The sequence below is a fragment of the Euwallacea similis genome, chromosome 18 (genome assembly GCF_039881205.1).
Source record: "Euwallacea similis isolate ESF13 chromosome 18, ESF131.1, whole genome shotgun sequence".
Lineage (NCBI taxonomy): Eukaryota > Metazoa > Arthropoda > Insecta > Coleoptera > Curculionidae > Euwallacea > Euwallacea similis.
Genome location: NC_089626.1, coordinates 1,306,568 through 1,322,885, shown reverse-complemented (window position 1 = coordinate 1,322,885; position 16,318 = coordinate 1,306,568). Strand labels below are relative to the sequence as shown.

Sequence of the window (16,318 nt, the reverse complement as noted above, 5' to 3'; positions counted from 1 at the left end):
CTGCGATGATGTATCACATGTTAAGCTTCAGCTTAACAGCTTGTTGGAAATATCAAAAGTTTTGTTTTTGCAAAGAGTGCCTTGGAAAAAACAAAGTAAGAAACAAGCGACGAACATTATAAGAGGTGATCGAAGTACCCCTCTAAGCGTCTTCCTAAATTCTGAATTGCTCTTAGAACGTCTCTTCTTTATATTTTGGTCCTAAAAGCTGCGATGAAACGTTGCATTTTAAATAAGACATTGCCACGTTGTGGAGGCTTCATATCTTACAGGTGCGGGAAAAAAGTCACGATGAAAATGCCAAATTTATTTTAGCGAATGTCCTCAAATAGACACAGGAAACATTTGAAATCAATTTCGTTTAAATTCAAAATTCAAAAAAGGGCTTTCTAGAATGAATGGTCTTCTGGAGCAGGGTGCACAGAGGGCGCTGTTCCGAGCCGATTCCATGCGCGTGCCCCTTAATAGAAAAACGAATTTTTGTAAAACACAAATAAAACTTGAAAGATGTGTTTGAATTGCCCAAAGGTCAAGGCAAATACTTCTATTGGGCAATCTTGTCGATCTATTGTTAACAATTTATTTGGGTACGGTGTGCAGGCTTTAATCGAGGATAACATGACTTTGAATTTATTTCAGTAGTTCAGGAGCTTTAAATCTGGTCATAGTGCTGGCCATTATATTTATCGACAGTAATACCGTTATAAATATCGATTAAGTGGGTGGAAATTAACGCCAAATGAAATTCATTCATCAGTATTATTACAATCAATATTTTAACGTACATATTTATCTGGTAAGGATAACATTACATATTGACTGCGAAAATACCATGCCTCGGTTAGCATTATGTGTTCATTATCCGTAAAACAATATTTTGGACGTGAGAATATTTAAAAAATGTAAACAGTACCATTATCCATTTGTTTCACATGTATTGGTGCTAAAGATGCCGCTGTTTTATCATTACTGCTAATGTTCACGAAAATTTATATTATACAGTGATTTAATTTTAAAAAATACCACCTCCTTCGTTTCTTCTGGCAAACAACATTAAGTCAAATCAAAAAATTACCTCAATTGGGTTGTCGTGGAGGGAGGATAAAATCGATGATCGACTACTGAGATCAATATCTGGACTGGAATTTTTGGGAAACTAAATCAGAGGGAAATTTTTTATTTTTCAACTGATGTTTAACAGTCTGAATTATCAGATATGTGTATTTTTAACCGCACAGTGGAAAATTATTAAAGTTATTGAAAAAGTCCACCACTTTCATATAGGTTTGAACTAAGGCTGGGATTCGTAATCGAATCATTCGATTATGCGAATGAACTACACCTTGAAATTTGAATGTATTGAAATTCCATTAATTCGAATAGCCAAACTATTACCTATTGGCAACTACTCAAATAACTCTAACAGTTTGACCATTCAGAACTATTCGAATTCTGAAAGGACTATGCAAATTTTTCGTTTTGCGGTACTTAATTGTTTGTGTGAAGTTGACGCCTGGAAGGAAGGAACGCCCTGTTTCTAATGTGAATTGACCAATGTTTTGCCATTGCTAATGGTTTTTGTAGTTTTTCAGAGAGCGATTTATTAGAAACACCGGAAACCTTCGTGCTAGCAGTCAATCAAGGTATTGCTTTTAGTACCTAATTTATCCAGGAAAGAATAAAAAAATCAAACAAAAACAAAAAATGTACAATTATTGTAAGTAGGTTAGCTCGGGTTCTATTTACTAAAAGCTAATAATGTGCCTGTCTGTCGCAAAAGAAATAATTAAAAAAAATTAAATCTCCTCCATTTCGAAAACCATTTACTTTTGAATTAAGGCATGATGGGTTAATTAATTTTCTTTTGACCTCAGCTATATGCGGTAAGATTTCGTTGTTTCGAACAGACCGCTTAAGGACACCCTGTATATTCAAAGTGAAAATGAAACTTAGAAAATGTGTTTTCTGTTCGATATATACCTGCGTTAACGGATAAACCGGCACTTTTTGCGATATTTGGTGATTTGTTGTTGTAAACAACCCTACCCTTAAACTACAACATTTTCAAATTACTGCTTTTAGTGGTAGCAGTTATTTCGAAACTGGCAAATCATCCGATTATTTTTGGCGCGAAAATATAATAACATTGTTAATGCGATAATATATCAAATACATAGAAAAACGTTTTCAGCAACTGGTATATGCAATTATTACTATTATTGGCACTTGAGTTGCTGCTTTGGCTGAGGACGCTCATGATTTATATTGCGCTAACGAAAGCAAATGGAATTTGAAACTAAATATTATTATTGAAAACGAATTTAAAAACATAAAAGAAATTAACTTGAGCTTATTGTTAGAATTTGTATACAGAAACGAAACTGTGGTGATGAATTAAACACCCAGTAAATTAGAGCTTCAGAGATGGCTATAAAAAGCAAACTGTACACATTTTCAACTAAATTAATACAGCCGTTATGGTCCGAGCTACAGGATTTACAAAAAATGTGATATAAAGTAATGTTTATTAAAATTTTCATTCTAGGCGGTGACTGTATAAAACAATTTATTTCACGTATTAATAGTGTTTTTTCTGTTTGTTTGTAATTAGCACGCCATATGATAATTAAAAACCATTCTATGGAGACCGTTTTTGTAGCTACTGCAGCAGTAATCCTTTGTCTAAAAGCCCCTTTATTGCGTCGAAAATTCTAAAATTTCCACAACCTAGTTAGCCAGAGACCATCTTTCTTTAGACTAAAATATATCCCTGTCCAGAATGTTCTCCCAATTTGCGACTTACCTATTTATTTCGTGGTCTGTAACGAGAAAATGTCTACGAAGCTTGAACTCAGCCATATTTGTTTACTTAATTAAACGCACGCTGGAAGCACAAGTCAGGTGAATAATAAATTAAATGGAAATTACCCAAGGAAAAGTATTCCTTTCTGCTAGGCAAGTTTTAGGAGAATTAGTTACCGTCTCTTTGCTTTCTTTGGTTTAATATTTTATATTCTTTCAGTGATTTTCTTTCCAACTGTTCTTTTCCTCAATCATCGTTTGTAATAAATAATTTAATATCTGATTACCTGCTGGGGCTTACAGAACAATATATTCCCTATTGTTTCAGATACTTTACCACGATTCACGGAGCCAATTCCCAATGTAACAGTGACCGTAGGCAGAGACGCTTTACTAGCTTGCGTCGTGGATAACCTTAGGGGGTTTAAGGTGAGATTTTAAGCTTAGAGGGGGTAACAACGATTAATTAGGTCGGTATATTGGTTACGACGATTTATTATTGTATAGGGAGCAGAATGTGCTCATAGTATATTGAATTACTGAGTAAACTCAACAGCCAATTCTAGTTGGTTTATTTGATTACGTTGCCATTGTTGGAGCTTAGCGTGTGAATACCAGTGGAACGTTCTCTGATATGGAATTTTGTGGAGGTATCAACTTTGTATTAATTGGTAGAGAGTTCAGTTCTAGATTAAATTGATGTAAATACATAGTTGTCTGCATTAGGAAGAGGTACATGAACTTGCCGAAATACTGTGTGATCTTGTCCGCGTTGCGTATAATCAAAAACCGGGCTTACCCTTTAGGTTTCCAGGAGAAAATTGGGGAGGTTGAACGGGACTATTCCCTTCAAAAATGGATGTCTGTTTCATCAGACATTTCTATTAACTTTTGTCGTCGAAAAGTGGAGGGCTTGCGTGTCGGAGAAACAAGGCTTTTAGTGCTCGTTCACGGACTGCAAAATTAATGTTACGGTGCATTATAATAACAGAGGTTAAACATGTACTTAAAATGGTTTCAATGTCTTATAGTGAACGTAGGAAGCGGTGTTTAAGCTCCTCCAGGAACGAGCATAGCAAAAGCATTTTATTTCCATAACGTTTTGCCCTTAGCTTTTCCAAAGGTATATAATACTCCAGTTTTTCAACAAATAATCTCATGAAAGCAGACTAACCAGACACCTTTAAAAAAATTAGACCAATAATTCTTCGTTTGCTTATTGCTGCCCAAATACCTACTTCCTCTGGATGTAGGGGCTCCTCCATTATTGCATGAAGATTTTCCGCGGGCCAAATTCTAATATTCTGCGAATTCATGAGAATTTACGTCACCCAAAGCATCGAGGCAGCCTTTTTTTCAACAGTGCAATTGCCGCAGTATTTTTCTGCAGCAGCATTGTTGCTGGTAATATGATTGAGCTGCCACCGTCAAAACTGTATTGCCACGTTCCACCTTATGTTCCAATTTAAAAAAAAAGCCGTTATTCTCTCCGAAAAACATCAAACTTATCTATCAGGTTCTTGAGAAATTTGATCGCTTGAAGTGTCGCTCGACATTCATTCCCTGGTTCTCACAATTCCTTCCGTTCTGCGAAATTTCTCCCTTCAACAGCTTCAAAACCCCGAACTAATCTTGATAATCTCAATGCTAAGCCTAATGTTTCTGATATTGTTGCCCCTGCTTATGGTGTCGCATGCTTTATGAACTGCGACGAATGTTTTCCCCCCTAAAAAACGGTTTTTCCCTTTCAGGGCACAAACGCAACGTTTAAAATAGACCTCCCATCCACCATAATTCATCCACAAATGGACGCTCACAAATCGGGGCTGAGACATCTCTATTTCCCGACATCCCTACTAATTCTCACAAAATATTAAGTATCTCATTAGCACTTAAGCCCTCATGGCTCTAGCAACCCTTTTTCTCAATTACGGTATATACGAAATCATGCCCTGGAACGGTATTCCAGGAATCGGAAAACCCCTCACGTCCTGCAACTCTAGAGACCAGTCAAGCTAAAGTGGGGTAAAATGAAATATTTTATGGTCAAAATAGTACGCAGACAAGTTTAAATGACTGGAGAGTTGGTTCAAAGTCTATTTGATGAGTTGGGGCCAGCAAGGTTTCTACACGTAGGTAAGACGGAGCTTTTGGGCATTAAGTGATGTAGCTCTGTGGTTTACGATCCTGCACCCTCCATGATTCAGATCCCTTAATGAATGTTGATATTTTACATGTGTATATGGAATATATATAACAATGATTCGGCGGCTCCTGCCGCTGCTGCAGCTGCTATTAGTGGTTTGAACCAATGTACTAATGTGAAGTTAGTAGTTAAAATAACATTTATTTTAATAATGATGTGGTTACTGCGGCTTGAATGTATTAATATGTTCAGGACAGAGGTTATGCTTGTTGGGAATTTTCAGTCGAAAGGTCACATTTCTGTTATTCCAATCATTTATTGAAAGTGTTTTACTGGTGTATCATTTGGGCATAAAACAAACGAGTTCACCCCATAGTTTAGTCGTTTAGAAAGAAAATTCAAGTCACGACCGGTTCCTCACTATGTTTTCGGATAGTCTCGCACCTCCATTCTCGAGTTTGTTTTGTTTCCACATTTATTGTTTGTGTATGTGTGCCGAGTGTACGCTAATTTTATTATTTTAAACTGGTTCCGAGCAAATCTCATTGGCACGCGATACTATATACAGGGAGGGGATCGCGCAAATAGGGAAGAACAAATTCAATTCTCTAGTTGACCCAGACAAATTGCCTTGCACGTGAGGGTTAGAAAAAGTTCTATCTAATTTTGTTCTTCCAAAAACAAATCATTTGCAGTAGGAACGCTAAATTATAACTTAAACTTTTCAATTCGCAAAATCTGAGCGCGGAATTCCTCTTGTTTCCTCTTCTCTTGTCTATCAGAGGCAAATTATTAACGGTCTAGCGGGTGGGTATGTAGTTGATTCCATAATAAACAGAAGTTAAGCAAAGCTGTATCTCCACTCGTAAAAAGGGATAAGGGATAAATGATGATTTATTGGATTTACGGGGATTTGTTGATGTAGGAATATTCGACTCTGAAGTGGTGTTGTTCTTTTACCGTTTACTTTGGCATTTCCTATTTCCTTTCTCTTAGGCGGAAATGTTCAATACTGTAATATCTACTGTAATTGCATACATGCAGTTTTCTCACGCTGAAATCCTCAGTGTTTTGAATCGTGTTCGATTGAATCTTTTAATATTCAATCGAGTACGGATGTGAATGAAATGTTTATACATGTTAAATCATATTGACTAAATGAAACAATTTTGCACAATCATTTTTTATTAAAGGGGCATTCAACATAAATGAGTCCCCGTTACAAATCCCCCGCTCGATTAAATTATTTAAGCCATCTCTCGATTAAACCGATAGATAATTCGGTAAAACCCCAACTGAAGATATTTCGGGTAACAAAAAGGAAGTGGCATAGAATAGTTTAATTTCGACAGGGTGAAAATCCAAGAACCTCAATTTATCAACTTACCAAAGCTCCGCAGGCTTCCGTTTCACATTAAAACTAGATTAAACATCTCTACTGGCAGAGTAAAACTATTTCCTATATACAATCAAGCTGAACAGGCCAAAGTCCATTATGCTGTAAAGGTATTTAAATATCAAAAGCAGAGGTTTATGCCATGGGCACGTCAAGCCCAAAATTAAGGTAGGCATTCCCGCTACGAAAAATATGAGCATCAATTTATTGAATAAAATATGCATTCCGTGCCATCGTATTACATCTAGAGACGTTCCTTGCTGTAAACTGGTGCCCATCAATTTTGGAATAGAGCCACGAGGATGATAACAAAATGCGACGTTACAATAATAAATGGGTTTTACTTTTACGCCACAGAAAACCTGCCTCGAACGGTGAGAACTCTTCCTCTATCGTCGATAGATAGTTCTTGCGTTTAACCCTAAAGACGCAATTTTTCCTCGAAAGATATCTACACCACACAGAAATAACTTAGATTGCTTTGCAGCGATATTTCCAATTCGGAGTACCCGAACCACAAAATGTATGTCTTGTAGTAAACGCGTCTTTCCAAGACCGAGATTTTTATTTCGTGAAAAGATTAATAACTATATGACCACTATAACATTTATTTTGTCCTTATCAAGCACATCTTTTATTATTTCCATCGCGAGCCATGAACAAGAGGCAGAGCCCTAATAATAATCATTTGCGACGCAATAAATAAGCATTACCGAATTTTTGACAAAGGGGAATTGGGGAATTTTATGTAGATCGCATATTTTACACTTCGGGGATAAAAAAAATATATTTGGGGGAAATTTGTGCCACGGTTGATGTTTTCAGAAATGTCGGCATTTGCTTAATTTTATCAATAAAACAACCCTTTTGTGGCGGTGTGCCGAAGTGTTCGGAAACTTACTTAATTTAATATTCATCGCCGACACACGGAATAAATATTATTAAGTTCATTTGATGTTGTCGCATTGTACAACTAATCTTTCGCGTTGATGACAATTTGTGATGCTCTATTTTTGGATTTGTTGTTGCAACTACTATATTTAAGTGCGTAAATCATTCTTTCAGGTTGCATGGGTTCGTGTGGACACGCAAACCATCCTCTCCATCCACCATAATGTTATAACTCAGAACCCAAGGATATCGCTCTCCTTCAACGATCACCGGTCATGGTATCTTCATATAAAGAATGTGCAGGAAGTAGATCGAGGATGGTACATGTGTCAAGTTAACACTGATCCTATGAGGTCACGAAAGGGGTATTTACAAGTTGTAGGTAAATAACTTTTTATTTGTCTTCGGTACTACTCATATCTCTCGCACGGTGAGGGTATTTTTATCATCAGAATTCTGGGGTTTTTATCATATGTAGCTGCGCGGGTTTAATATCCTGGAACATTTATTTTGCCGCATTGGAAACCTCCAGTGAAAAATTATTTTCCATATTTTTATAACGTGGAAAGGTAAAAATGATTATTTTGGCCGAATTGCTTTGTTTTTGCTTGAGAGCGACAAAAGCAGAAGCGCAATCTTGGCATTTAGGGATTAGACACTGTAGCTTTAATATCACTTTTCTTTGAGGATTTAACTTGAGCTTCGCTGCAGCAATATGATTAAATTTTATATAGCAGCATTAAGAAAATTGTATCAACTCTAATTGAACATGTTTTTTTTACTGCACAAAAGTATTAAATTTATATTCATCATTACTTTAACTTCCCATACAAACAGAACCTTTATAGGCGTGTAAGGGCTATAGAGCCGTTAAAGGGATTTTAAGGCCGCTTCGCTCACTGGCTTTTATGTATGCGGGATAATCGTGAATCGGAAAAATTTAATTCTGGGCGAAAGCAAGAAAGCATCTTTTACAGGTTCAACACAATTTCTTTTTGTATTCCCCATAAAGGTTTAATGGTGTCATAGATTTGTTTTTAGCTTCAACATAAATATCCTTTTGGAACAGGAGCATGGAACATAATTGTGGATTAAATGAGTATTTCGTGTGTCAATTAGGGAGATTTTTGGGTAGTGTTTTCACATATATTTCTGGCTTAGAAGGCTTTGAAAGAATTAGATAATTTTTTCAACAATTTTAATAAAAAAACTTTGGATTTTTTTAAAATGGACCAGTACCCTTTTAGTTAACGGGAATAGACTGTAAATGTCGTTAATAAACATATCGGGTCCAATTTATTGGTAATTGAGCATAAACTTGCTGGCGTTGCAGAGAATTCATTTCTTCTTGTGCTTCGGATGGTTGGCATCATTCGCATCACATACGTGAATACCATTGACGAGTACAAGAAACATGTTCTATTTAACATTAAGTCGTTACTGTTGGTAATGCTGCTGCTGTTGATAACCATATTTTATCAGCCACATAAAACTTACACGTTTCATGCAGTTTTTTTGCATTTGACTAGTCGAATTGTACATATTAATCATTAATTAGTAGTTATTCCACCTTGTGCACAATATATACGTTGGCTTATCCATTAATATCCAAACCAGTCCGGTTAATTAAATTATAAATTGCAAGCGCAAACGTGGTGAAAAGCCATCAACGGTACACATTATTTATTTTAAAAATTTAATAGCGTGGGTAAACGTATTTAACAGTAAATGATGTTATATTTCAAGCCTGGGATCGCGTGCCCAATTTGCCACCTTGGCGTAACTAAAACTCATTGGATGCAGTTAAAATAAGGAATCGCTCTTTAAGAGTTACAAGCAAATAAAAATGAAAACAATAAATTCGTACTCGTAGGTGCCCGACACCAAAACGACTAACTTCCGTGCGTGAAAACCTTCTTCTAGTCGGAACTTACACGACTTTACCCTTGCCCTCATTTCGTCTTCAAAAAATTAATCTTGAGGTGTTTTTTGTTCTAGTTCCACCAAGTATCATAGATCGAGAAACCAGCTCTGATATGGTTGTTTTAGAGTCGACAAATGTCAGCCTGACTTGTAAAGCTACAGGATATCCTGAACCGTATGTGATGTGGAGAAGAGAAGACGGCGAGGACATACGCTACAATGGAGAACATGGTAATGATGCAATATTTAGGAAATTTCATTGCTCCGTATAAAATAAATCTGCCCCTTTAGGGGAAATCCACCGATTTTATCTCCTTGAATATATTACCGTTACATTTCGCTAGATGGAGGTTGCTTGTTAAGGACTGGTTTTATGCAACGCCTGAACTAAGGTGTAGGTTATCTTCTAATTAGGCTCAAGCAAAAGTGCATGTGGGCGTTAGTATTTAAATTCTCCCAGTGGAGGAAACCATTAAGGAAGGAAGATACATTAAGCTTTTGGCTTCCTTTCATGTACACAAAAAACCTGATTACTTTTTGCGTTTTATTGAAAGACAACAATGACTAAATAGCATAATGGCTGAAGCAAAAACACTTTCTCTATCGGGATGGTGACTTTATCAGGAACACACATTAATTTATTATATCTTACCGAAGTCTCTGAGTTTTAAATCGCTCGAGCCAACTTTCCTGAGCAACAGTGAGAATAAAATTTATACCCTTGTTTTCACCCGTAATGTATAAAAAGGGACGTTATATAACGCGGAAGACGTGGAGCATTCGCTACAATAGAGATAATGGTAATTGCATATGTATTAAATTTTATGACCCTGTAGCTTTGCGTATGTAAAAAGGCCGTTTTGATTTTGTAATGAATTTTAGATGTCTCGTGGACATCCTTAGTGTTCTGTTGTTTATCTTCTGCGAATTTCATATTGGCACATGATTGGTTTATTATCCGGAAATTCGGCGTAATTATGTTTGTCAGAAATGCAGTATTAGATCATCGACAATTGCTGTGGTTGAGCTAACTATGGCTTTGGTAACAACTGCAATATTAAGGTGGTGTGGTGATGAGTAAGTGTAGTTTATATGCTAATTGCCGGAATTTGCGGTAACTAGGGTATTAACAAGTCTCTCATTTCATGAAGCTGTAGCTATGTCACAATCATTTTTATGAATCTGTAAGTCTTTTAACGAAACTTATGCGAATCAGATTTAAGGCTTAATTTAAGCTTATTGCGAAAAAATGTTATTCATTTCAAAATCAATTACTTTTGTCGATTTGCCAGACATGGGTATATGGGAATAAACTAAAGTTATCTCTGATGAACCACGCTAGTGATAGACTTCTATCATTTAAGAGCTTTTCAATGCTTATATACATAATTAAAAAGTTATGGCAAAGTTTTACTTAAATTACCCTCAAAGTCTCCGTGGTCGCCTCAGCTGCACTATCGCCACCTAAAATAATAGAACTAGTTTTCCAGAACAAAACCGTATCTCACAGTTCTCGGCTTTCCGAAATAGAAAAACGCCAAGTTTTATGGAGTACAAACGGCATTTTAAACTGTGAATAGTGACCTGTTCCAGTAAAAATGGGGTCCATTGTATGCCCATTTTGTGTTCTTATTTTATGGAGCTAAATGTCACAAACAAGCGGCGTCATTCAATTACACTGCTCAGCTCCGGGTGCCAGGCTAAAGGCATTTAAAAACCCGCCAGCAAACATTATTGTATTTAAAATACCGACTCTCAATGAGTTACTGTTAGTGCATATTTTACGTCTTTTTGGTGTCTTATTTGAACTTATAAGTTTAAGCCTATGGTGGTCGTACCTTAAAAAGCTATATGTATAGGAGCTTGCGCTCGGCACCCCGTGCCGCAACGGCAAAAAGGCACCTGACATGATTATAATCAAATTGCTTTTGATCAATCTAGAAATAATGAAAAATGAATGCATTTTATGAACGTCTAGTCATTGAATATAGTCGGAGTTTATGAAAGTTACTTTTTCGAGTAAGCGGCATATATTTCACCATTATTATTATCATCATTAGCATTATTGATGCCTACAACGAAAAAAAATGTTAATTACTTATAATCAGGGCTAAATAGTATTCAAAAACGAAGGTTTTTTATGAAAATACGAAAGAAAAGTTCCTGCAATAGTTTTACTTACATGACGGGTCACGCTACGACACGCAATGCCGCTTTTGTGTATTGTTAACAATGAGGACTCAATCAAAATGTCCAATAAACCTGTCGGCATATGTTGTCAAATTTACCTAATAGAGCCTATTAGGTTCGTTCAGGTTAGTTCAGGTTAGGTATTAGGTAGACGTGCACAAACATCTTCGAGTTTGGCCAAACACACTATATCCTGCATAACTTGTTTTAGGAGGCAAAGAGAAAATAGCTCTTTCCATTGTCATCAAACTTATCTTGCAATACTATTAGTTGACTTATAAACTGACACATTTAAACACAAGACTCTAAATACATTTCCGATTTGTTCCATATTGCACTATGAAGAGACAGTATTATGGCATTAAGTCTGAACAGGGGATCGAAAAGTTTAAATGCAAAAGGACTGTAAGCTTTTATTTTAAAGCCGCTTAAGCTAAATTAACTTTCAAAGCCAACCACCATTCCAACTTCTGGAATAGTATTTACTAGGGAACACTACATCTGTTCCGTTTAACTGTCTGAAACAGCATCGTAAATTATTAGGTCGTTAACATTTTTATGTTTTGATTATTTTGCTATTTTATTCACTAAAGTCGGCTACGTGCCTAGGTTTGAAGAAGTCATGAAACGTGAACAAATTGGAGCAAATATCCCTAAAGATCGTAATCATAGGCAACATCTAACGACATGTCTAACAATGTGGAGTCGGTGGAAAAATTGTGGGCCGATTGTGTCCTCTTCTTCACGCTCTAGCCTAACCTAACCAAATATTCCATAAACTAAAAGCGACGTAGACAGAAGATACTTGCCGTTTAAAATCGGATACAATCGTCAATTTGCCGACGATTCCGTTTACAAAACGCCGCCCGATATTGCTGCTGAGTCGGCTGGAAATCGGCCGATTCAATGTAGACAAAAAAAGATAAAATCGGCCGCCAATGTTTCCACCGAATGTATCCAGGTCTGTACGCGGCTTTACAGTTTGTCTACATACATAATTAACTACTCGTATAAATATAAATCAATGGAATAAGCGCAAAGCAGGCTTGCTTGCAAATTTCCATTTTGTAATTTTTACTTCCTTCATATCCATTATACTCTCGCGTGCGAAAAATTTGAAATGAAAAGTATTTCTTGCAGAAAATAAATCTTTTATTCAATTAAACTCTAGGTGTAGCGCCTGAGAGGTAATTCTTGTAAGCACTTTTCTCATCGAAATAATCAGTCTGGTTCAATGTCGGTAGGGGTTTACAAAAAGTTGTTTCTGTTTGTTTCTTTCTTAAATTCTTTCCTGCACTATCTCTTATTACAATCAATAAGAACCGCAAAGCAGATTTGCTTGTAATTTTTACTTCTTTAATATTTATCGCAATTCTACGTAAAACGCTACAAATTAAGGACAATGAAAAGTTAAAATCAATAAAAAAATAAAACAATAATGTCTTATTCGAACCCTAAGTGATTTCCTTGGTGCTTTTAGATGATTGAAACTTACTGTGCCTGGTGATCAAATAAGGGAAGATATCGGCGACATTTCCAAAACCCTTAGTCGTCGTAGCTATGGAAAAGGTGGAACATTCTCTCATAATTGATGAGGATCCGGTACAATAGCCAGTTTCCGTCAATCATTCATGAGAGCGGCGTCACTTCTAATGAAAAAGGTTACGTGCTGCCAAGTTTCAAAACTGATCCGATTCTGTCCGTTTTGCGGTAATCAACAGCATATTTTGAAACATCACAAATATCTACCAGAAGTTTGTATCTGCAGTTTACATTAGCTTTCACCGGAGAGTATTTCAGAGTAATATACCGCACTGTTTACTTTGCCAGGATCATGGCTGTCTGCTGGCATAAACGTAGACTATAATGCAAGTCTCTAGCTGAGAATTCAGTTGAGATTTTGTTTTTGCATACGGAATTGCGGGTAATTGCAACTTCCACAATATATTGTTCTTAGTTTCAGAACAATCCTGTTGATAAATAAACTCGAATCATTTAAATTTTATGAAAACGGAATCGGTCCGCACGGGGAATACAGGAACATGCATTTTAAAACAGTTAATGAGTTCGCCATACGACCAACCATAAATAGAACTGAACCTGAACTGGGTCTCTGCCATGAATGAGGATTCGATCATTACGTATCGTGCTTCCTTATTCATTGACGCAGTGACACAACAATTCTATCTACATTTTCCCTATACATGCTTAGCTTTTAGCCAACAAAGATATCAATTTTCCCCAGTCCATTACTATTTGGCCTCGTAATTCAGCATCCCCTGAAAAGGATCAGGATAATAACATTATTTATTTCTGTTTCAGTGAACGTTGTAGATGGAGAAATTTTGTTCATAACGAAAGTGAGCCGATTGCATATGGGGGTGTATCTCTGTATCGCCTCGAACGGAGTTCCCCCATCAATAAGCAAGAGGGTCCAATTGAAAGTACAATGTAAGTTAATGTTTACTTAATGTCCTCCTTGTTTGAGGGGAAAATCCGCAATACCCCTAGCTTCTCTTTCACACAAATATATAACTCTCTCGTAAAAAAATCCCTGAATGACAACGGCAAGGAGATATTTATATTCTCCCCGTCCTAACCATTTTGAAAGGGATGAGTCATCCCGTCACATCACATTCATCTCCCTATGAACTGTAAACCGCTTAATTGACTGTGCAATAAGTCGGAAAATTGTTTGCGCAACAAAAACGCAAAAGCCGGGTATCTGAAAGTGAAAATCGCGAATGTAATTTCAGATAAAGCAAATCTAACCCCGAACATCCCTCTCACTACCGGGGTTTCTAATATTAAATTGGCTTTTACTGGGATCCCAAACAACTCATACATTTAACACGATGTATATCTGTCAAGATATCTGGCTAAGATTTTCCACCCTTCGTCTCGAATTGATGGATTAGCGTAGGGTGGGCTTAGGGACTATCGGATATTTCTGATCTGTTTTCGGACCAGATTCCATTTTTATTGCTTGAAGTAATAACATTTTTTTACTGCTTTCGCCTGGTGAAATTAATTTCGTATTCTCTATTCCGTTCAATTAACTTATCTCTCATTATTCGTCCAATTAATTGACAATCATCAAATCATATTTAACGTTATTTAGTATGCAATTAATACAAATTGTGGTAATTAGATATGCTGCGCATGCCAATGTGGAGCACCGAGGGTTTAAAGGTCAGGCATTGGAAAATCATACTAGCTTTGTGAAGATGTACAGAGTGTCCAAGATAAGAATAAAGGAAAAACCAGAAATAATTTAGTAGATCTACATTCGCCGTAAAATTACCCTCTTGAATACGTAACTTTTTCCCCATTTAAACAAATGTGTATCTATGATCTCTTACGAGATTCCCACGCTCGCTTATCTCGAACACTTTGTATATAAAAAGCTGAATATCTGCTTCTCACTAAGATGCAGTCGAGTTTTACTGTTAATATGAGACTGCAGCTCATTTGATCGCAGTAGAAATGTTTACGTTTTTATGAATTAATAAGTGTGTATCGTAGACCTCGCAATTATGAATATTAATTGCTCCTCAACAAGAAGTATAACAGCATAAAGTAACGAGAAATTACTACCTTTCTTCCATAAATTAGCTTTGTATTACATTTATCGTTATCCCCGATAGTTTGTTTTAATAATGTAGTTGTAATCTAGATTTAGGCTCTAAAGTTTTGCTTAATTAAATTAATAATTAATCAAGGCCACGATAGTTGTTACTAACTTTAATTCGGTTTCGCTTTTACCTCTCATGATACATAACAGGTGGGAAATAAGTGATTCATTATATAGTTTACCGGTGAGGAGAAAATAATGATTCCAATAATGAGGGCATGACTTGAATAAATAAAGTTTGGTTATTCTACACACACTCAGTTTGCATTTCTATTCCCTGAAAAGCTACACATGCTGTGTCTTTTTACAGTTCCTCCGATGTTGTCCATTGAAAACCAACTGGAGGGCGCTTATGTGGGCCAGGACGTCACTTTAAAGTGCAAAACTGAAGCATTTCCTACTTCGATCAATTACTGGACAACCGAACGAGGAGACATGATTATCTCAGGTAGTATCTCAGGTATTGTGCTTCTGTTGCTCGTTAAATAAGAGTATTGACCCAGGTAGCTCGAGTGTACTTATTTGTCCTTTGAGGTTACAAAGCTGTTATAACAACTCTGGTTTTATCGGCATTTTATTTGGGGTTCACTCAATTCCGTCAATTTGTCATTGTATGGGGAGGCAGCTGAAGTAACTTGCGTTGGTGTAATGAAGTGGTTTTAGTTAATAAAAGTTTAATTAAAAAGAGTACTTCCTCGCCAACAAAAATAACAAGAAAACTTAAGTATTTCGATAGAGCCAGTGAACACGTTCTCGCGATATACCCGAAAGCTATTAATCAACGTGTGAAATACATAAATCAGCAATGCTATTAATCATGCCACTGGAGAGTGTATTATGCTGTAGTTAATTAATTAAATACAAAAAAAACTTCCCGCATAGATTGTTCACTTTGGACATGTTATTTGCCTGCTTGCTGCGAAATTTATACCCTTACTCACGACCGCTTTAAATAAAAAGCCCTTCAACAGTAAAATTGCATTATAATATTGCGCGCGAGTTGTCACCTTTTTTACTACTCTAATAACCCTTGGAAACGTTATGAGAGAGTAGCTGCGATGTGCAACATTACTGGAAGAGTAAATAGTATTTTAATAGGGTTTCCATCTTGACATTGTGTGTTTATTCTTCTTGTTTATCCACATCTAAGGAAGCTTTCCAGGATTCAATAATTCCCAGTTTTAAGGGAACCGCTACCTTGAGGAGCACCGAGGTGTACAATTACGTATTAAAAACAGTAAATGCCGCTTTATGGTAGGGCAATGTTTATTTTAAAGAGCGAGCATGAAAAAGTTGAAACAAATTCGATAACAATTTAAACTTTATTTTTCGGGGA

The 16,318-nt window shown here is 36.3% G+C and overlaps 1 protein-coding gene across 3 annotated transcripts in view; it reads left to right on the top strand.

Annotated features, from left to right (window-relative positions):
• Positions 1 to 16,318, top strand: part of LOC136414756 (neurotrimin-like) — a 76,138-nt gene that overhangs the window by 43,496 nt on the left and 16,324 nt on the right. For 2 of the 3 annotated variants that reach the window (XM_066398938.1, XM_066398936.1), the window contains exons 3-7: positions 3,131 to 3,231; positions 7,410 to 7,617; positions 9,234 to 9,389; positions 13,671 to 13,799; positions 15,293 to 15,442. In XM_066398938.1, coding sequence (XP_066255035.1) covers positions 3,131 to 3,231; positions 7,410 to 7,617; positions 9,234 to 9,389; positions 13,671 to 13,799; positions 15,293 to 15,442 — 744 coding nt within the window. The remainder of the gene's footprint in view (positions 1 to 3,130; positions 3,232 to 7,409; positions 7,618 to 9,233; positions 9,390 to 13,670; positions 13,800 to 15,292; positions 15,443 to 16,318) is intronic. The other variant, XM_066398937.1, reaches the window with a different exon arrangement.